The 21,706-nt window shown below is 37.3% G+C and overlaps 1 protein-coding gene and 1 long non-coding RNA gene across 3 annotated transcripts; one reads left to right on the forward strand and one right to left on the reverse strand.

Moving 5' to 3' along the window:
• Nucleotides 1–526: 526 nt before the first annotated feature.
• On the reverse strand, nt 527–4,044 carry LOC146650620 (uncharacterized). Its single transcript, XM_085385444.1, has 3 exons — nt 3,987–4,044; nt 1,906–2,061; nt 527–1,489 (listed from the first exon to the last, which is right to left on the reverse strand). The coding sequence occupies exons 2-3, from the start codon at nt 2,029–2,031 to the stop codon at nt 1,256–1,258; spliced, it is 360 nt and encodes a 119-aa protein (XP_085241570.1). The 5' UTR covers nt 2,032–2,061; nt 3,987–4,044; the 3' UTR covers nt 527–1,255.
• Nucleotides 4,045–16,936: 12,892 nt separating this feature from the next.
• Nucleotides 16,937–19,943, forward strand: LOC146650621 (uncharacterized). Of its 2 annotated transcripts, XR_014908034.1 has the most exons (5): nt 16,937–17,212; nt 17,633–17,696; nt 18,073–18,225; nt 18,587–18,674; nt 19,258–19,943. It is a non-coding gene; the product is annotated as an uncharacterized LOC146650621 (long non-coding RNA). The 2 variants fall into 2 exon arrangements; XR_014908033.1 differs by lacking the exon at nt 16,937–17,212 and having other exon boundaries at nt 17,225–17,696.
• Nucleotides 19,944–21,706: the final 1,763 nt, after the last annotated feature.

Raw genomic sequence — 21,706 nt, forward strand, 5'->3', positions numbered from 1 at the left:
AACAATACAAATTTTAAAATTTATTTTATCAACTTTTCTTCTGACGATGCTGTCTGTGTTGAGTGCTCAGTGGATCTGCGCTCGACAGTGCAGCCTACACTGAAAAAAATAATCAGTGGTATAAACGTAAAAAAATTATTGTAATCGGTTGCACGAAATTAAGTTATGTTTGGTTAACCTTAGTTTTTTATGTTATACCTGCACACATTTTTCTGGTAACACAAACATGACTTTTTTATGTTGTTGTTATGTTTTTCATTCCGGTCAAATATTTATAGAAACCACTTGTTTATCAGACATGAACTTTTTGTGTTAATTGTATTGGACTACTATGTGTTATATTGACAAGATTATTTTATGGTAAGCTTATTTTATTTTATAACAAATTTCTAATATATAATATATAATATAATATAGTATATAATTGAGTGTTCAATAAATAAAACTAAATTAAGGCTGATCTTACTGTATGTACTGTACACTTTCTCTTCAATCAAAGAAATAAGCAAAACATTTTTGAACAATGACCTGTATTTTTGAAAATACTACACAGTTGTAACAATGGACTTTCAATTCAGGCTTCCAAAATATACATGAGTCATATTTGTACAATGCATCTCTTGAAAAACATTCCATAACATTCCTCAAAGTTATCTGCTGTAACCTGAATTCAACATTGTGGGGCCTTATGACATCGCGCTTATGTAAAAAATAGTTTTTTAAATGTAAGAGCCATAAGGTAATATGGCAACAGGGGTGTAATTATTAAAATGACACAAAGAAGAGACTTAAAATAACATTATAACCCACAGGCACACAACCAAGAGACCTAAACTGATTAGTATTGGCTTGCTTCTATCACTAAACATCACAATCACTAATACTAGACGATGCAATCTGTTTGTAGTGGTGCACCTTGGGAAAAAAATTGCAAACTGGTGAAATTGGTGCAAGGCACCATTTCCATTGAGAAAAATGGACATTCAAAGTTTGAATTTTTTTTTAAAAGAGTCATGGCTTGAAAAGTGAAAACTGCAGTAATAAAGGCCCCAAGTTGAAAAGTGCCAGAAAAATAAGTTTCACTATGTCCTGCAACTTTACCAGTGCTGGCTTAAAAGAAAGGATGGTACATATTTGAAGAGGTAAACATGTTGTTCCCACATCATAACTGGAAAACTGTTCAATCGTACAGTCTGGTCCTGAAAACCTGGGCCTTCTTTGAAAGGCTGTTCCTTTTGAGCTCCATAACCAGTTTCTATAATACCTCGAAGGTATACTTTTCCAGTGGGTAGGTGAGGTTCAAAGTGTACATTAGTCCAAACAGCATTGCAGCTGCTAGGGTATAGTTATCCAAATCCTGCCAGACTCTCTGGCCTTCAAGGACTATCCCGATGTCCTCAGGGCTGCCATTGGCATCTCTTGACTTTATGATGTAAATTCCCATGGTTGTTTCCTTATTAGATCGTTGGATAATGGCTTCATCTGTGGCCTAGAAAATGCAGAATTCCAAAATTTAATTAAACAGAACACTGGTCAAAGAACATTATACCAAATCTTATTTTAATCTGTGTCACTATTCCAAAAAATGTTAACATTAACACATTAGGTGAACAAAAATGGATTCATTACAGCATGTGATTTGAGTCCTCAGAATGCTTAAAAAGGTAATGAAGTGAAATCTCCATGCAAAGAAGCAGAATACGGTCAGAGCACAGAGAGGTGTTCAACTATCAACTCCACACATAGAAAAATGCAGGTAAAAGAAAAAGAAAAAAAACGCACCCATGGTAAATTGTGAAAATCCCAGGTGATTTTCGACATACTCCTGGCATAGAGTGACAAGCAGCATTTTGTTAAAATTATTATTTTCCCTAAAGTGTATACACAAATTAATTTTTTTCTTACCTGGGCCGTGGGCTCCAGAATGTTCTGAAGTCTTCTTCCTATTTGTCCTCCTCGCCTTTTGAAGACCTTTATTAGTTTGTCAGATAGCACATCTATCTGCGAGAGTAATCTGGACTGCAGTGGCATGGTGGTAATGCGCTTAAACTCTGCATTTATCTAAAAAGAGAAGTTGTCACATAAAAATGCTGTCAAAATCTCAAATCTCACAAGGTTACATCCACACAAAGTTATATTACTATTTATTAGCTATGGGTCCCATGTTGCTGAGCAGTTCCATAGTTGCCCTTACTTCCAAACCACCCAAAGCCTGTTTGCAACCACAGCAGTTGCCTCCTTCTGGCCATTTTGCAGTTCTGCCAAATGACCCAGAAACGACATCTATTATTGTCATATACACATCAAGGTCTTTCATTAATACTTAGTTAAATTAGTTAATTTGACCTTTCCAGAAAATTTACCTTACAGAATGTGAGATAAGATATGCAAATCTTCACTAGTAAATAAAATAATGTTATTAAAACCTTAACAGTAACACCTCTACATAACAGCGCTAGACAATTGTTCTGAAGCAACACCAATCTGCCCTTCAGCAGGGATAAGCACCATATATCGATACAGAAAAAATAAATTTAACATATTTATATTGTCATTATTTTTTATCTCTTTAAGCCCTCCTCTCAGTCTCTCTATAAATCAGTTAAAATAATTTGTTGGGTTTTTGTGTGTCTTTAACATGTTATCAGTAGATTACATTCACTGCCCCAGAACATGAAATAAAGCCCCACGTCATGCACTTCCTCTCCTAATGAGTACTGCATAGGTGTCATGCCCTAAATAAACCGACTTTAGTGAAGACACCCCCCCCCCCCCAACACACACAGAGCCCACCCCATGGCAAACTAGCTTATTTAACTGTATAACTAAAACATTTTAGGTACAACCAGTTAACTAAATGGACACGAGTTTGTTAGTCTGTATTCACTGAGAAAAAACAAGCGGATGTGACTGGGCACACACTGAAAAAAAGCTAATGCACATAATATTGTCCCGCAGCTTAAGCTAGCATTATCGTTAGTTAACTTAAGGAATGACTTGTTTTTTACATTATGTTGCTCAACAGCAATTCATGAGAAAAACTTCCCCATCTAATGGATGTTCTCTTCGTTTCCTCTCAAACATGTAGTTTTCAGTTTACCTTGACAAAGTAAAGCTCAGCACCAAACGTAAACGAAGCGAAGACAAAAAATGGCGGACCGCCACAGTGAATTTTCCCTCGCAAAACACACCCTGGGGGTGGAGTTTCAACAGAAAACATAACTATTTTCTGTTATTTTGATATGACTGGTTTTAAAAGACTGAACATCCTTCTAAAACAAGTGAAAGGCGTGAGACTTAATTATGTTTAGACCAAAAATATAAATGATTCATGTTGGATATATTTACTGTATTTTTACTAATTTAACAACCTCATCATTGCATTAGTCGCTTTATGCTATAGCATTACGCTTACATTAGCTTGAAGCTCAAGGTCGTCATTTTATTTAATTTCTTTTTCTGGGCTTACAAACAGGACACACAACATTTAGATAACCGTTACACTGAATCTTGGGTCTGTGTTGAGTCTTCCAGCTGCTGACTACAGAAGCTAGATTGACCTTTCAGCATGTTTATAGCGGCTGTGGCTATGTGCTGGTAATGTTACCGTGTGTGAGCAGTCACATTGGCAGCAGACATGTTTCAACAAACTAGTCATATCCCAGCCCTACATTAGCTTGTTTAATGGTTAAGACACTGCAGGTACCACCACTTACTACAGACACCGATGCAAGTTTGTAATAGTCTGTTAATTTAGACTGAAAGAATATAGAAACAATATTAACTCACATTATATATGTTAATTACTAATTTGCTTATCGCATAATTTCGGTTACCATTAGCTAACTGGAGCCTAACATTGGCCTTTCATGGTTTTCGATAAACAGCCCACATACCTGTAAAATAACAACACCCAGTAAAAGTCCACATATATAAAGGGTCTACACTCGTTCTCACTGGTGTGTTAGCTTTAAAATCTTATTTACCTTCAAGTGTAAAACTCCAGATGGTAGTAGATTTTCCAAAGCGAGAGACAAAAATGGCGGACAGCGCAGCCGATTTTTCCTTTCCAGGGGGCGGAGCTTGAGGATAAAACACGACTAACTTGTTTCTTTTCAACATGATTTGTTCTAAAAGAATCAATATTCTTAAAGAATATGTGAAAATTAAAAGACAAAAATATGTTTAGATGTGAAATTTAAATTAGTCATGCTGGATATATGAAGTAATTCTATGCAAATTCAACAACCACCCTATTGCATTTTTTTCAGTGTAGGCGGAGTAGTCGAACGCAGATTCACTGACCACAGGGAAAGCTAGCGAGACAGAAGTTAAGCTCACGTTGCAACATGGCAAATTGAAGGTAAGCGCGTCATGGACAAAAGTAAAACAGTATGTTGAATGTGCCACGCCACGGAACACAACGAATATGACTGCACATTTACTCCGACATCATCCTAGTGCAAAGACAAGTGGAAGCAGACAAAAACAACAAGCACGCATGCTACAAACTTTACCCGAGTCATTTGGACAGCCGTTAGCACATGATTCTCCTTATGGGGACCTGATATGTTTAACCCTTTAAAACCGGTCAGGGCGGGCACGCTCCGTTTTGCACAACTACTTTTAAATCCTTGTAGAACTGTACTTACATCTTATGCCATCAGCTTGTCCTAGGTCACAGTTTCCTTCCACATATAGCTTTGCAAAAACTGCATAAAAAGCACTTGCAGCAACAAAAACATAATATTCCAGAAACACGCTTTGCCGATCCGAGCAGGTGTTCATAACACTTCCTACGTTAGAATAGACATCAGCGTCAACTATCGCATGTCCGCCATTACCTGCCCAAAACCGGAAGTGACGTCATTTTCGCGGAAATGTAGTTTTTTACCATCAGGGCCTCATGAGTCTATACTGGTGTTTTTAAAAGTTATCTTTGACTTTATGACTTTCTGTGTCGTTTCTGGGATGCTTAGAACTCATATTGCACTGCTGGAAATAGTTTATTTTGATGCATATGCTGCTTTTTTGCAAATTTGCACTATAATATTTATTTTTGTTTTTCCTGCAGTATATAAAAATTGGTGTATTTCAAAAATAAAACTATGAAGACACTCAAAATAAATTTCCTGTGGTTGAAAACTATTTTGTGCAACTTTTTTGTATTTTCAGTTTTCAGGGATAAGCCTCTTAAATTTCTCTAACTAGAAATATATGTTAAGTAAGACAAAGGAGCTGATAGTGGACTTCAGCACTAAGCAGGAGAGGAACTACCAGACCCCCGTCATCAACGAGTGCCCAGTGGAGAGAGTGGACAGCTTCAAATACCTCGGAGTTCACATCACGCAGGACCTGTCATGGTCCTGTCACATCAACACCGTGGTGAAAAAGGCCCGACAGCGTCTCTACCACCTCAGACGCTTGAGAGACTTCCAACTGCCCTCCAAGGTGCTCAGGAACTTTTACTCGTGCACCATAGAGAGCATCCTGGCGGGAAACATCTTAACCTGGTTCGGGAACAGCACCATGCAGGACAGACGAGCTCTACAGAGGGTTGTGCGGTCAGCTGAGCGCACCATCCGCTCCGAGCTCCCTGACCTGCACTCAATCTACAGCAGGTGGTGCTGGACCAAGGCCAGGAAGATCGTGAAGGACCTCAGCCATCCCAACAACAGACTGTTCTCTCTGTTGAGGTCAGGAAAGCGATTCCGCTCCCTGAAGACCAACACAGAGAGACTGAGGAGGAGCTTCTTCCCGCAGGCGATACGGTCTCTCAATCACACCACCACACAGTACTGACCCACACATACAGTTCTTACACACACACTGGACTTTCTGGACTTTGGTTTTGCACAACACTGGTCACTACATTCTTCATTTCCGGTTAATACTTGTACAGCTGCTGTTATTGTGTATATATTTATTTATATTTAGATTTCTTCATACATTCTTATATAGTTCTATATTGTGTATTGTGTATTTTGTTGTACAGTTATTTTATTTTCAACTTTAATTTATATATTTATCTTTATCTTATTCTTCCCAGTTAAATTTACCCTTCATTCTAATTTGTGTTGTACAGTTATTTCATTTTTAACCTTAATTTATATTTTATTCCTTCCTAGTTAAATTTACCCTTTTTAATTTTTCATATTTATTTCCTATCTTATTCATAGCCTTTTCCTTTTTTGTTCTCTTTAGGTCACGAGCAGTTGTCCAAGCATTTCACTACATATCGTACTGTGTATGACTGTGTACGTGACAAATAAAATTTGAATTTGAATTTGAATTTGAATTTAAAAAAACAAAAACGATTTTTGAATTTTTTTGTAGTTTATTGCACTTTTTTTGCAATTTATGTACTGTAATTACTATGCACCTAATGCATACATATTATTAAAATCTGGGTTATAATGGTTGTATTGATGTATAGCAACTTGAAATGCTCCCAAAAATGGCACTACAGCATGTAAAAATATAATATAAGCTCTGGCGGACTTGGTTCTTATGGAACGCCAGGACTGCCATAATGAATTAATTAAATACACCATTAAATAATTAATTAAATGTGGCAATAATTAATTAAAATTGGAATTAATTAATTAAATAAATAGTTATGACACATGTAATTAATTAATTATTGACACATTTAATTAATTATTTATGTATTTCACATTTTAATTAATTATTGACACATTTAATTAATTATTGACACATTTAATTAATTATATAATGATATATTTATTTATTTCATTTTGGCAGTCCTGGCGCCTGGCTCTCGTCATGAAATAATTTTATCTGTCAGCCTCACCCATCAAACTCAGGGGGCGGGGTTAACGCTGCCCATGCAGCTTCTCTAACATTTGATTGGTTGCCGTGCAAAGTAAGTCAAAACAGGTCGATCCTAGAAAATCGATTGCTTGTGTAGACTTGGGGCAGCCAGTTATCCCAGAATGCAGATCAAATCACAAGCAGCAATGGTGGTGGTGTAGTTTTAAAATACCCCGTTTTTCTGTCACCAGCTACACTTTTAACAGTGTTTTAGCCGCGAATGTCGCGACGTATGTCTGGTCAGGTTGTCAACATAGAACATGTTTGCAAAAGTGCTCAGATGTTTTCAGAGATTTCACTAGCTCTGCTAACAGTTAGCATGCAGAGTGCACCGAGGGGGTTACGTTAACCGGTTTGTTTACATATTCCACTCTCCGTGTTCCACATGTTGCATTCGCAGATTCTCATTTTCACCGAACGATCGTCTCTTTCCGCCTGGTCTTGTGTCTCTGTGCTTCTGTAACATAAAGAACGAGCTGACATTTTTCTCACGAAACCAGCGATCAGCTCAGCAGACCCTCAGTTTACCTGCATGCATCCTCCTCCTCATCTGTCAGCTGTTTAACACCTGCTGCTAATTCAAGAAACACGCCTACGTTACCTGGTGATAGTCACAGTTTAACTGGGCAGCCGGTGCTCGATATAACGCAATGTCAGCGCATTTTTCTGCACAAGATAAGTAAATATAGTGTTTTCCCCGAGCGCAGAGCTGCTGGAGCTCGTTTCCTTACAGAGCACTTTATAGGCGAACAGCTTTATCAGCGGCTGATGTCCAATCACCGGCACACAGCTTTCAAACCTCAGCTGAGTTTTAGCTCTCAGTGGTTAAACGCTGGACTTCATTCACTCAGGTTCTGTCTGTCGGGTCACGTTTACTTCGCTGTTTTATTTACAACTGAGCAAATCGGTTTGGCTGAGGTTAAAGTTACGTTTCATAACTGCATAGTTTCACAGACGTTTAATGGTTCACTGGCACATGTGTTAGACTGAACTATCATCTAAATATCATCTGTTTTTTAATAGTTATTCAACTGTATTCTAAGCACCAGCTGTCTGTTAGAATGTGATTTTTTTTCTCTCTCTGTTGGCAGAGGTATAAAAATGCGCAGGAAAATCTGACATGCATGGCGAACTTCACCGACGATATTTAGGGAGGAATAAACACACATCAAACATAAATGAACCATTTGTCTGTCTCCATAATTGAGAGAATTTTCTCTTCTTATGTCAACACTCTCTCTCTTTTTTTTTGCTTTTTTTTTTGCTTTTTCGGTCATGTTATGTTTACCTGTCAAAGGCTTGTTACAAACTATGAAACACATCGTGCAGACTTCTGGATGTTAGAAGAAAACTAATACTGCTCATGAATGAGACTAAAGGCAGGAAGGTGTCCTTTAAAACTAAACATGTTAATAGGACCTCCCTGTTTATATCATAGTTTAAGATATAGCACGTGTATTTCAGTAATAGCCTGCTGAGGCCACTATACGTGCTGGCCTCATATCAAATGTGAAGGCAGACTGAGTCTATGTTTGACGTTTGTTTATATCTAATCTTCCTTTTCAAACATTTAAACAGCAGCGAGTCTGCAGCTGAGGGAATACAAATTCAAATTGTCGGAACAGGTTTGCTCGTTTCTTGGATTCATTTGGTGATTTATTAAATGTATAACTGTTATTCTAATCTGCTGCTGAGTCTCTTACACTTTTCTTTATGCTGTATATTTTCACGTCTCTGGAATAGTTGGCAGTTAGATAGTCAGCTGGGAAACTTTGTGTTAACTCATGGAGCTGAGGATATCGTGGATATGCTGACCTCGCTGCGTGGTGTACAGAGCGAGGTCAGCATGATTAATATTCACAATAAAAATATTAGCCGAACATCATGAAGTCTGTATGTGTTTCATAGTGTCGAACAACCTTTGTACAGTTAAAGCCAGCAGTTACTACATGACGGAAACACCAACGTTATCTCTTTTATGTGTTTATACACAGGTCACGCTGATTACTGAACAAAAACCCAAAGATCAGATGTTAAACAGATTTATTTGCTCTCTCTCCTCCTTAAACATGTTTTTAATGTTAGTTATAATTCAGAATTGGCGACTGAAACACGTAGGACACATAAGAACATCAGGAAATAAAACACCGATAAATATAACCTCAGTAAAAGAAGTCAGCGGGGGTTACTACAGCTGTGTACCGGGGCCTGCGCTTTGTCGGTGGGATTGCTTGCGAGGCGAGCGGGTCTATCCCACGCTTTGCCGTGAGACTGGGCAGACATCTCCGAAATCATCGAAACACTTTTGCAAAGAGGCTGTATCTTGACAAACCGACCAGACACATGAAGATTAAACCACTACATTCTCGGCTAAAAAAATATTAAAACGGTATTTGGTAACACACAAACAGGGTTTTTCAAAGCTCAGTTCTGTTAGCTTCCACATGCCGGTTGTTGTGTGCTAGAAACAATGGCCACCAGGCCAAAGCAATGGTTTTGACTCGATCAGCGTTAACCCCGCCCCCTGAGTTTGATGGGTGAGGCTGACAGATAAAATTATTTCATGATGAGAGCCAGGCGTCAGGACTGCCAAAATGAAATAAATAAATATATCATTAAATAATTAATTAAATGTGTCAATAATTAATGAAATGTGTCAATAATTAATTAAAATGTGAAATACATAAATAATTAATTAAATGTGTCAATAATTAATTAATTACATGTGTCATAACTATTTATTTAATTAATTAATTCCAATTTTAATTAATTATTGCCACATTTAATTAATTATTTAATGGTGTATTTAATTAATTCATTATGGCAGTCCTGGCGTTCCATAGGTTCTATGGTAGGTCTTAAAGGGTTAAACTAGTTTTTTAATTAAGCAGCAAGGCAGAACAAAATCAGAGGCTGCATCAAGACACGGGGCCTAAACCCCAATTCAACCAGACCCAGAACTGATCTGGAATTAAAACAGGACTACAACAGTTCAAAATCAGGACTACTTTAGGACTTAACCAAGACATAACCAGAATCAATACTACATGATAGGAGCACTGAAAATCATCATAGACCTGCAGTACACTGAAAACACCTCTTTATTGTGGTAACAGGAGACTGTATCTTAGAGGCTTGAGTTTTGTGAACCTATCAATGACCTTTTCAGGGTCAATATTATTCAAATATTCCTTTTCAATAGATAATATGGCCAAATCATTCAGCCTCTCTTGTCCCACGGTTCTCCTTAGCCATGTGTGGAGACAACACAAGGCACTAAAAGAGCGCTCACAGCTGCAGCTACTGACAGGAATGGCAATTCTAAAGATGACCTGATGTCATCAACGAGTGCCCAGGGGAGAGAGTGGACAGCTTCAAATACCTCGGAGTTCACATCACGCAGGACCTGTCATGGTCCTGTCACATCAACACCGTGGTGAAAAAGGCCCGTCAGCGTCTCTACCACCTCAGACGCTTGAGAGACTTCCAACTGCCCTCCAAGGTGCTCAGGAACTTTTACTCGTGCACCATAGAGAGCATCCTGGCGGGAAACATCTTAACCTGGTTCGGGAACAGCACCATGCAGGACAGACGAGCTCTACAGAGGGTTGTGCGGTCAGCTGAGCGCACCATCCGCTCCGAGCTCCCTGACCTGCACTCAATCTACAGCAGGCGGTGCTGGACCAAGGCCAGGAAGATCGTGAAGGACCTCAGCCATCCCAACAACGGACTGTTCTCTCTGTTGAGGTCAGGAAAGCGATTCCGCTCCCTGAAGACCAACACAGAGAGACTGAGGAGGAGCTTCTTCCCGCAGGCGATACGGTCTCTCAATCACACCACCACACAGTACTGACCCACACATATAGTTCTTACACACACACTGGACATTCTGGACTTTGTTTTCACTTCATCACTTAAATCACTTTAAGCATATTTGCACTGCACAAGACATAATGTGGATTGCACAACACTGGTCACTACATTCTTCATTTCCGGTTAATACTTGTACAGCTGCTGTTATTGTGTATATATTTATTTATATTTAGATTTCTTCATACATTCTTATATAGTTCTATATTGTGTATTGTGTATTTTGTTGTACAGTTATTTTATTTTCAACTTTAATTTATATATTTTATCTTATTCTTTCCCAGTTAAATTTACCCTTCATTCTAATTTGTGTTGTACAGTTATTTCATTTTTAACCTTAATTTATATTTTATTCCTTCCTAGTTAAATTTACCCTTTTTAATTTTTCATATTTATTTCCTATCTTATTCATAGCCTTTTCCTTTTTTGTTTTCTTTAGGTCACGAGCAGTTGTCCAAGCATTTCACTACATATCGTACTGTGTATGACTGTGTACGTGACAAATAAAAATTTGAATTTGAACCTTCAGAATTGGGAACATGTCATCGTCAAGCAAGTGGAAGGCAGTTGTAATGTTGTGAATGTCCTCTTTTTCCATTTTTCTTTTCATGAAGTTTTTTGCCATGACAAGTTCTTCAGGCTTTATCGTCACATGGTAGTGTGCCACAATGGGTTTTAAGGCATCTTCGGAAAGTAATGTTGAGGAAGATGGATTGCATGCCTGAATACCCTCCATTATTTTCTGTCCTACCCCTAAAAATCTGTCTGCTAGCTCCTGCAACATTCGGTCCAAACAAGGAAAGAACATCTCACACCTAAGCTCTGCTGAGCTTGTGAGATTTGGTTGTTGCACCACAGCTGGATTCGAGCACAAATCCTTCGAGTCTTTTCTGTTTGTGCCTTGCTCCCTGAGGAATCTCAATGTTGCAGCTTCTACAAATGTCCATGGCCTTCTCAAATGTTTCCTCTGCAGCAGCTCTCTCTCTCTCTTTATTCGCCACCAAATTCGTCACACTCTAAAGCCCTTGTAATGATACTGGATTTCCAAGGAAGGGTATTACAAGGGAGGTAGATGAATAGTCTCCTGCTAGCTTGTTGGCTGAACACACTAAAATGTAGTTTTCTGTCTTCGCTCCAAAACAGCACTCTCCTCAGTGCCTCCAATAGACAATTCCTTTTTTCCAAGGTAAGGGACATCTGAACAGAGACAACAGTCCAAATAAATTCACGTTCCCTGTTGCTGTACTCATGATTATAAGACATTGAGACTGTATACTGCGTGTGGTGCAATGATCTGGAGTCGAATTTTGAACTGCCTTTATTCTGGGTTATGAGCCCAACAGCAGTCAGATGCATAATCAGCAATTTCTCCCAGGTGTGGAACAGCACAGTGGGAAGCAAGCTCAACTATAATCAGATCATATACACAGACAGAAATGGGAGAATCGACCGAGAGGACCATGGCAATCTTTGAACTGAACATTAAAATGTAACAAATTTCATGACAGGGGATTTCTATAAATCACCCCCGCAGTTCTTCAGCTAAGACACCTGAGTTAGAAAACACTAACACTGCAGTTGTCTTTTACTCGCGAGGACGGTCACAGAGCGCTCTTCCTGATAGGAGGCACTCACAGACTCGCAGTGTATCACCATCTGCGTTCTTTATTTATACAAGCTTGTGTGTGTGTGTGTGTGTGTGTGTACAAAGATAACAGAGTTATTCTAGGAACTCAGAGCTGAGGTTCCCCTTTTCTAAGTCTGTATGTTCTTATAAAAGAGGAAGCTGTTAGTTGTTTATCACACAAGAGTTCATGTCAAAAGTCACGTAGCCATTTGCTTAGTGATCAATAAAAGAACACATTTCATGAAGCTGATCACACTATATACAATTTTCTTCTGACAGGAATCAAGGGCACAGTTTATATTTATTGTTAAACATTTAAATCTTTAAATCTTTTTCTATACTTCAGGATAGTTACCTACCCACACTAAAATATCCTATATACCATGGCCATAAAGAGGTCAAGATGGGGATTGTACTTGTTCGGAATGATAAGTGCTTTTAGAAAGAAGTGGGATGCATCCTCTACATATCAAATGCTGTAAATCAGTACCATTCACAGAGAGTTGGGGAATGGCTGCAATTACAGCATTGTAAGATGCCTGTAGACTGAAGAAGTCACTTGGATGAGTGACAAAATGTTTCTCCCACTGAAAACGCTACGTTCCCAACAACTTGAGATAGAAGACATTCAGCATGACACTGATACATAGTCTCTCTCCAGATCTCAGCACAGCCCTTGCTTAAATACACTAAAAAAGAACAAAAGCATTCCACAGCTGTTTTTTACGCCATTGAGCATCTCCAAGAGAAATAATTTACAACCCCTTATCTCCTCTTACAGGGTCACCTAAAGGTGGCTTCCTGCATCCCCCAATTCCTGAGATAAGATCACCAGGCTCCACCATCTATTAAACTGTATGTGCAATAAAGTGTGAAACAGATTTATATGCTAGGAAGTGTCTTGAATAAATCACAGAGTGTTGCTGTTAAACTGCATATACTGTCAGGGTCCTGGGTCATTTGACCCAGCGTTCTTAGTTTTCCTGTGTTCCTGTGTCATGTTAAGTTCATTTGTTATTCTATGGGTCCTAAATTGTTCAGGTTGATTTATTGGATTTCCCCTTCTGTCTTTATCCCCATTGTTTCCCTCTGTGTGACCGTGTATTTAGTGATGTGAGTTATTGTGCTTCATTTCATTTTCACTTCATTTATTTATTCATTTTCAGGCACAACAAATACCTATATTGAACATAAAATACACAAAACAAAAAACAAAACTTGCCTGAAAAAGGAGTGGGACGAAGAAAACTTATTAAATCCCACCCCTATACTCACTCATCAACAAAAAAAAAACAATAAACTTCCCGCAGCTACGCCCATCATTGCATACAGACCCATCAACAGCCCCGGGCAGATACAAGCATCTAAGCGGCAGCTCGCAACCAACAATTAGAGCCTTCATAACTGAATACAGAATATATAAATTATAAATTGCATTACCACAGGTAACAGGCAGTAATAACTACAAGTAACAAACACACATACATATACATACATATATATCTACACACACAAGTACATATATGTACATACATACGCACACTTTATTTATTTATTTTTATTTTGGAATCCATACCAGCAATGGTAAGAGGACAGACATTACAGAGCACACTAAAACCCATCATTGAGTATACTGTGACCAAACCAACTGTTTGTAGAGAAATTTAAATCTATGAATATTTTTGCATTGTTTCAATTGTAAACTCAGACTGTTCCAGATTTTCACACCACATACAGACACACAAAAGCCTTTACGGGTTGTTCGAGTTCTGGGTAATTTGAATTCTCCAAAGCCTCTCACATTATAAACCTTTTCTCGAATTTCAAATCTAGTTTGTAAATTTGCCGGTAAAAGTTTAGTAAAAGCTTTATACAAAATTATGGATGTATTGTAATTAACCAGATCCTGGAATTTAAGTAACTTTGCCTGAAGAAAGAATTTGTGAGTATGATCTAGATAACCAGCCTTGTGAATAATACGCAGTGCTCGTTTCTGTACTGTGACTAATGGATTAGTTGTATTTTTATATGTATTTCCCCACACTTCCACACAATATGTAAGATATGGAAGAACCAGGGTACAGTACAGAGTACGAAGTGCATCTTTATCAGAATCAGAATCAGAAACTTTATTGTCATTGTCATGAGAACAACGAAATTAAGAATGGTCCCCGATCATTGCATCATCCCTAGCAATATCAAAATATAAATAAAACAATAAAATTCAATAAATAAAATAGATAGAATACTTAAAATACTAATAAGATATAACAGTAAAACATTCACATACATTCCCACACACATGCTTCAGACCGTGCATAGATTAACACAAGAGTGGCGTGATGGACATTTTTTTGTAGTATTCAGATGTGTTATTGCAGTTGGATAACAGCTGTGTTTGAGTATATTAGTCCTTGCTCTGATTGCCCTGTACCGTCTGCCTGAGGGCAACAGTTCGAACAGGGAGTGGCCAGGATGTGAGGTGTCTTTTATGATGTTTTGGGCCTTTTTAAAACAGTGGGCGTTGTGTAGAACTTCCAGTGTGGGGAGAGGGCAGCCAGTGATCTTTTGGGCGGTGTTAATGATCCCTTGGAGTGCTTTCCTCTGAGCCCCTGTGCAGCTAGTGTACCAGATGCATATCAAGGAATTGTTTCACTTTGTTCAAAACTGCGAGGCTTCTAGAAATTTTGGTTTTTATGTGTCTGACGTGGGGTTTCCATGAAATTTTGTTATCAATTACAACTCCCAAAAATTTGTTTTCACTCACATTATCAATTGGTACACCTTCAATGATAATTGGTAATTCTATATTATATTTTAAATTACCAAAAAACATTGCTTTAGTTTTATTTATATTTAATGATAATTTATTTATGTCCATCCATTTTTTTTATTAATTTTAGCTCCCTGTTTACAGTCATTACAAGATCAGTATAATCATCGCTACTGAAAAATATGTTGGTGTCATCTGCGAACAGTATGAGTTTAAGTACTTGAGAAACATCAAAAATATCATTTATGTATACATTGAAAAGTTTTGGTCCCAACACTGACCCTTGGGGAACACCACATGTAATACCAAGTTTCTCTGAATGGTAATGCCCTATGCTAACATATTGTTCCCGACCTGTTAGGTAACTTTTTAACCAGTTACCAGCTTTCCCTCGAATACCATATCTTTCCAATTTATCCAGTAAAATTGAGTGATTGATTGTGTCGAAGGCCTTTTTGAGGTCAACAAAATACCAACTGCATATTTATTTTTATCCAGTGTATCAGTAATTTCTTCTACTGCCTCAATTATCGCCATTGAAGTGGTTCTTTGCGTTCTGAAACCATACTGACCAACATTTATTATTTGATGTTTTTCAAGGAATTTTTCTAATCTTGAATTAAAAAGTTTTTCTAGAATTTTTGAGAATTGAGGCAGTAGAGAAATAGGCCTATAATTGGTAAAACTGTGTTTGTCATTACTTTTATATAGTGGTATTACTTTCGCAATTTTCATTTTTTTTGGAAAACAACCGGACTGAAATGATAAATTACAGATATATGTTAAGGGACTAGCAATATTCAGAATAACCTGTTTAACTACAGACATATTTATGTCATGATAATCCATTGAAGACTTACTTTTACATTTTAATGTGATATTTATTACTTCTTGCTCATTTGTAGCTGAGAGGAACAGTGAAAAGGGATTTGATTTTATATTACTGATATTTTCATTTTTATGACACGGGATGTCCGCTGCTAGTTCAGGGCCAACATTTATGAAGAATTTATTGAACCCATCGACAATATTACTCATGTTGTGATTTTCACCATTTGCATCAGTAAAATATTCAGGATATGATGTTCCAGAAGATCCTTGTTTAATTAAGTTGTTTAACACATCCCAAGTTCCTTTTATATTGTTTTTATTTTCATATAATCTTCTTCTATAATAAAGTTGTTTGCTCGTTCTTATAATATCAGTCAATTTATTTCTATATGCTTTATATCTTTGTTCCACTTCTTTTGTTTTTACTTTGATAAACTGTTTATACAGATTGTTTTTCTTTTTGCAAGCATTAATAATTCCTTTTGTGAGCCAAGGACTTTTTATCTTTTTTTTCTTTGTCATGTGTTCGTTTACAGGACAATGTTTATTGTACCACATAGTAAAAATATCTAGAAAATTATCATGCTTTGCTCCCACTCCTTGTGTTCTGCATTTTCCTCTTTCCATCATGTTCTCTCTCTCTCTCTCTCTCTCTGTGTTATGTTCAAGGTCCATGTCTTGGTGTCAGCATTTTCAGTTTAGTTTCCTCCCCGCGCTGTCATGTGTAATTGTCCTCAGCTGTGTTCCCTGTGTACTTTACACTTCCCTCATTACCTTTCGTGTACTTATGTCAGAGTTCTGTGTCGCGTCGTCCCTCATGCTGTGTGTTCCCTTGTGTTCCTCTCTGTGAGGTTTAGTTTATATTTTCCCAGTCTAGTTTAGTTCATCATTAGTTGTATAATTTTTCCTGAGCCTAAAATAAACTGCCTTTTCAGTCCCCATTTTTGCCTCTGTGAAGTCTGTGTTTGAGTCCTCATCTCCTGTTTCACTGAAAAAAAGGGACTGGCCATCTCTTGGATTTATGTAAGCATCTTGCATGTATTTAACACAATTGCCTCATGTTTTAAAGATAAATGTAACTATATAGTGTAAAAACTACATGATATGCAGAAAGGGTGTATTAAATTGTTCATATCATGTTCAGGTGAAGTAAGTCAATAAGATAGCAACGTTAAATCTCGTGAAACCACGCGTGATTTCATCTCGCGGGCTTTGGATCGTGGTTTAAAAAATGCATCCATCTCAGTCAAGTCGAGCAGCCAACTCTACGTTTTTTGGTATGTCTTGATTTTTTGAATTAATATTTACCATATTTCAGCCAAATGTAGTTAAACGTCTAAAGTGCCGCCATGTAACATGCTAAAAAAGAGCCGTTAGCTTATTTGCTGTTTTATCTGTTATCAAAGAATTGGCGCTTTTTCATTTGAATTTGTCTTTGGCACAAGAGCCGTAATATCACATTAAACCTAATTACGAGGCACTCATAACATAATTTGGTTTTCTGTGTGAATAGATTTGTCAACTGACTCTTCAGTTACATTGTGTATTTACTGCACCGTGGTGTTAGTGAGATTTTGGACATTGAACAGCTTTAGCTAATATCATCAGCGGTATTATGCTAGCTTACATCCCTACCCCTCCTGCCCTCACCTGCTGTCCTTTTGTTTTTGTTTTTGTTTTTGTTGATGCACATTGAGAGACCACATCTATTCTGCATTTCACCAGGAGTCAGCTGATGGATTGTGGGTTCAAGGTGTTATGGTAAGAAAGTATATTCTATTTTCGCTTAAGGTTTCTGTAACTTAATTATAATAGGTTTTTTATAATTATTAGGTGCATGCATACTCAAATAGACCACCCTATTAATACAACTGAGAAATCCAAAATCTGCCATAGGTTTAACTTATACCTGTATGTATTGTCAGAAAGGTGATTACTGGACTCACATTAATGCACACTTGAACTAAAATGAGGTTGTAACTTGTGGGTTCTTGGGTTGCAAATCAGAAATAAACATCTTTGGATTTTTTTAATCCCATAAGATCTGGAAACACAGTTTTTATTCAACAAAACATTACTGATTATTAACCAAGCACAGTGCCTGCTGTTATTTCAAAATAATTTTATGTCATTTCAGATGAAATGCAGCATTCCAGTGCATCCCAACCATGCCTTTACAGTCAAGGTTTCTGACGGAGCTGAGTTTCTCTCTGACAGTCTGCTGAAAGTGTTTGCAAAGTGATCGGGGGAACAGGGCACAAAGCTAAAGGATGTAGCTGCCATGATGACAGTAAGAACTTTAAAATTCTTTAACTACAAAGTGTATATGTATTGCATTAGGTCAGTAAAAGATTTTTATGCTGCATCCATTGAAACAGTCAACTATTACCTGTGAGTACTGATTCCACCGAAAGGATGCCATAATTTTCGTCATGCATTTACTGGCCCACTGAGAAAAATTGATCTTTTTAAAAAAATAAATGTTCTGGAAACTATATATCCATAAAGTTGATGTCAAACAGGAACTTTTGATATTGCTTTGTAGATGCTGGTGTTGCATGTTGACTGGTTTAAGTTTTGGTCTGGGATCATTTTCTTCTGTGCTACTGAAAAGTTCACAAATCTCTGTTTTCTTTGTTATAATACTTTAGGATGACATTAATGCTCAAAGGGAGTCTCATCAAAGTGCTCCGCATCTGTGTGAAAGACAATTGCAACATCTTGGTGCAGGAGTTCATGGTGAGTGTTTTATGAGTAGATTGTGGCTTTGCAACATTTAAAAATGCATTTAGTTATCCACTTGATCCTCATTGGACCAGTTAGGACCAGTAGTCCTCTTTAATAATTTGAAGTTCACATGAGGCCTGGTAGTGAACTCAGCCGCCGGCCCTTGAGGCCCCACCCCTGTATTAGGGGTCACATCAGTGTGAAAAAACTTTAAATTTGTCATTCTAGTGAACAAAGGAAAATCCCACCAATATTTACATTAGCTTTTGTTTGAAAAAAAAAAAAAGACCAACAGCTAACCAAATTGTGGGGCTGAAAGTCTAAATTCTAACATCTTCTGAGTGACAAAACCTGGATTTCTGATGGGCCGGTGTCTTTCTAAGAAAAACTAATGTAAAGCATTTGAAATTATGTTTTTCACCCTCTCTTAGAAACTCTGTTAGACCATGAATGGCAGCATGGCAGGCCACTCTTTGGCTATAGCTATTTACTATGTTGCTTGCATTGGTTTAAATTACTCTAACATTAGAACTGGTAGATTCAAAAGAGATGAGTTTAAAAAGGAATCTTAAAGAAATGTTTTGTGTTTAACCAGGACTTGACTGAGGCCACTGCACAGATTGAGAAAACCACAATGAACATCTGTCTCCAGAGGATGCACCAGGCAATGACTTTTCTGACGTTGGCATCATCATCGAGGGTATAGTAGTTCTTCAAGATCTGGATAACGTGACCTTTGCAGTAGCCATGCTGTTTGGACCTTTTTTATTCCTTCAATATGAGTTACCCATCACAACTCTGCTACACTTTTGAGGTGATTCAAAGGGTGGTAATGGAGTTGGAAGCAACTCAGCTCTCAAGAAAAGCTCACAACTAAGACAAAACTGCTCCTGCAACGAAGCTCACTGTTATGCATGTGAGGTGACCAGCTCTAGGTGAGAAGACATTTAAATCTCACACTTGTTCTGCTGCATTTTTGAAGCTCAATTCCAGGAACAGATCGCAGGGTTCATTTTTATATACACTGCAACTGCCATGAGGACGAGCCGTTTTTTTGTTGTTGTTGTTGTTTGTTTTTCCTTTTGCTCTGTACAAGTTCTCTGTCTGTTTGGCAGCATTTTTAAATTTCTCTTTGTATTTTTTCTTTCTTTTACTAGTGAAGAGATGTAGCATGAACAGTTATGCAGTCTAAATATCCCATATGGGCCGTGTGAAATGGTATTTTCAGTTTCATTCAGTTGAAGTAAGGAACGTTGAATATTTCTAAGTGTGCTGTTTTGAACCAAGATGTCACAGTATGATCAGTGCCGTAATTTTTGACAGTCACTGTATCAATGTTATTTTTGCATCTCTTGAATAAAGGTTTTGACCTGCAAGTGCTAATTTCTTTAGTTATTGGGGTAAAATGGGTAATGTTAATAGGAAGGTGTTTGCCAATTCAGTAACCTAATTTAATGTTAATGGAAACTAACATTACCTCAAATTGTTTAGTTATAATTGTTGTTTAACTGAATCTTGACGTTAGAGGCCTTAAATAGAATGTTTTGTATTGTTCTTTCCCAACATTTTTCAAAAGAAAGAGTCTAATTTCTTTGCTGTGATTGATTCCAGAGAACACGGAAGAACTGACATTATTTAACTGTTGGTTTATATAGATTCAGTAGTGGAGTAATGTCAGTTTAATTCTTTACCTACTGTCAATGCAGTGAAATTAGACATTTTGTTTTGAAAGGTTACTGGTGGATGCCAGCAACCATCTTGGAAGAGAACAATATAATCTGTTATAAGGCCTCCATTTGAAAATTGTGTATTTGATACTAGAATATAATAGCAAAATGTAATTTGAAGATAACATGTAGTATTTAAGTGACCAAGTAGTATTGGGTAAAAGTTATTGAATGGTGTTGGGATAAAGTGAGAAAATTGTGAAGGATTAAAATATTTCAAGAGCTCAAATTACTTCATCAAAACATGTTTAAGTCACATTTTATCAACACAAATTGCACAGGTTTATTGAACATGAATAAATTGTGTTAATTTAACTCAATTGTTTAAGTTGCTGCCAAAGCAAAACATCTGTGTGCAACAAATGTCCACCATTGAATTAAGTAAATCCAACAACATATTTTTTTCAGTGTTGCACACAGCGCTTCTTCACATATACACTGTAAATTGAACCCTACAGGACACCACAGTTTAAGTTTCTCGTTTGCGCAGGTGACATCTTTGCACAGTGTTTAGATGGTGATTGTCCAAACTATGTATACATTTCATTTGTTGAGGTGTTCATGTACTGTCCGATGAGAGTGTGAGGAGTTTGTTTATGTTTCATTTGGAAATATCTGCTGTAATTTTGGGCTACAGTTCAATTTACTGACAGAGCACTCAATCAGGCAAAGCTATGCAAGGTGTAGAATTCAATGGGCATAAGTACAGTTCACAGAGAGTTGGGGAATAGCTGCTATCACAGCATTGTAAGATAGCAAAAATGTATCCTTAGGCCCCTTGCTCGATTCAGAGATGCTCTTTCCCCTTTCACGTAAATGGCCTCCTTGACTCCCCGCTCAAACCAGCGTTCGTCTCTGTCCGGCATGTGTACATCCTCATCATTGAAAGAGTGCCCACTGGCCTGTAGGTGTAAACAGACCAAGTGCGTAGATTTGGTTTTGCCATTGGTGGGGATGGATGATTCAACCCCCGAACCCTGCCCTGTTTTTTTTTCTTCTTTTTATCTTTGCTTCTTGATAAAAAAAAAAAAAGGAGAAATATACTTGCCTACATATGCTATTCTACATGCTTTTAAACCATTTAAAATTACAATTCATAGTTTTATATGTGAATTATGTAATGTTAAATTACTATTAAACAAATGACTGACTAAGTATTTTAGACTTTAGTTTACTTCATAAACTGAATCAGGTATCATACAAAAATAAAAATAGCTTCAAATACAGTCATGACAATAAAAGAATATGACTTAGGGACTTAACAACATTACTTCAGGTATAGTACACCAACATCTCTTATACATTAGCACTAAGGGA

The sequence above is a fragment of the Rhamphochromis longiceps genome, linkage group LG16, assembly GCF_057381845.1.
Source record: "Rhamphochromis longiceps isolate RC_006_pf linkage group LG16, R_longiceps_female_GT1.1, whole genome shotgun sequence".
NCBI lineage: Eukaryota > Metazoa > Chordata > Actinopteri > Cichliformes > Cichlidae > Rhamphochromis > Rhamphochromis longiceps.

Bases quoted from the DNA above. Each gene is read 5' to 3' on its own strand.
- LOC146650620 (XM_085385444.1), bottom strand. From the start codon at position 2,031: ATGCCACTGCAGTCCAGATTACTCTCGCAGATAGATGTGCTATCTGAC. The intron at 1,490-1,905 runs GTAAGAAAAAAA...TGCATTTTCTAG, and splicing joins TTCTGGAGCCCACGGCCCAG to GCCACAGATGAAGCCATTAT.